Consider the following 643-nt stretch of genomic DNA (forward strand, 5'->3'; position numbering starts at 1 on the left):
ACTTACAGGGGCCGGAAAGTTGACGACGGCCATGTTAGCATCGATTCCTTGCTTACACTTGAGGGCTGCGTCCTCGCCCGACACCATCAATGGGAGGGGATGGACATGCCGCATTGCAGCGATATCGGTCATTGGGGTCTTCACCTGCATTAGAGTAGATCAAGAAGCCGTCCCCCGAACCCACGGCCCGAACTCACGAATCCGGGACAGATAACAGTGACATCGACTCCGGTACCTCGGAGGAGGACCCTCAGAGACTCCCCATAAACTCGGACACAAGCCTTGCTAGCGTGGTATTCTGGTGATGCAGCAGTTGGTAGATACGAACCTGATATACGATGCCGAATGTCCTCCTGCCAACTTCCAGCAAGAGGTATCATCACCCATGGACGATATTATCACTAGATGCCCGCTACGACGTTTGCACATCGGATCGACGAAGGGAAGTATCTATGAGAACCGTTCAGAAAACAAGACGATCATTTCTCTACACGGGTGGCAAATCCGTACGAAAATTATGGGAAAACTACCGGGATGGTTTTAGATTAGACGATCATTCCCCTAGTGTCCAATCAAAAACCATCATTTTCAAATACTTACCGTATTCATAACACCTAACACATTGATACTTAAAACCTTCGCT

At 49.1% G+C, this 643-nt stretch overlaps 1 protein-coding gene across 1 annotated transcript; it reads right to left on the reverse strand.

Moving 5' to 3' along the window:
• Positions 1-6: 6 nt before the first annotated feature.
• On the reverse strand, positions 7-429 carry Pmar_PMAR007859 (short-chain dehydrogenase, putative; the record flags this gene model as incomplete). Its single annotated transcript, XM_002787899.1, has 3 exons — positions 7-144; positions 198-328; positions 384-429. Coding segments are annotated over 3 exons (315 nt in total), but the record flags the coding sequence as incomplete, so codon positions are not given.
• Between the last annotated feature and the right edge of the window lie 214 nt (positions 430-643).

This window comes from Perkinsus marinus (assembly GCF_000006405.1).
Source record: "Perkinsus marinus ATCC 50983 genomic scaffold scf_1104296929256, whole genome shotgun sequence".
Lineage (NCBI taxonomy): Eukaryota > Perkinsozoa > Perkinsida > Perkinsidae > Perkinsus > Perkinsus marinus.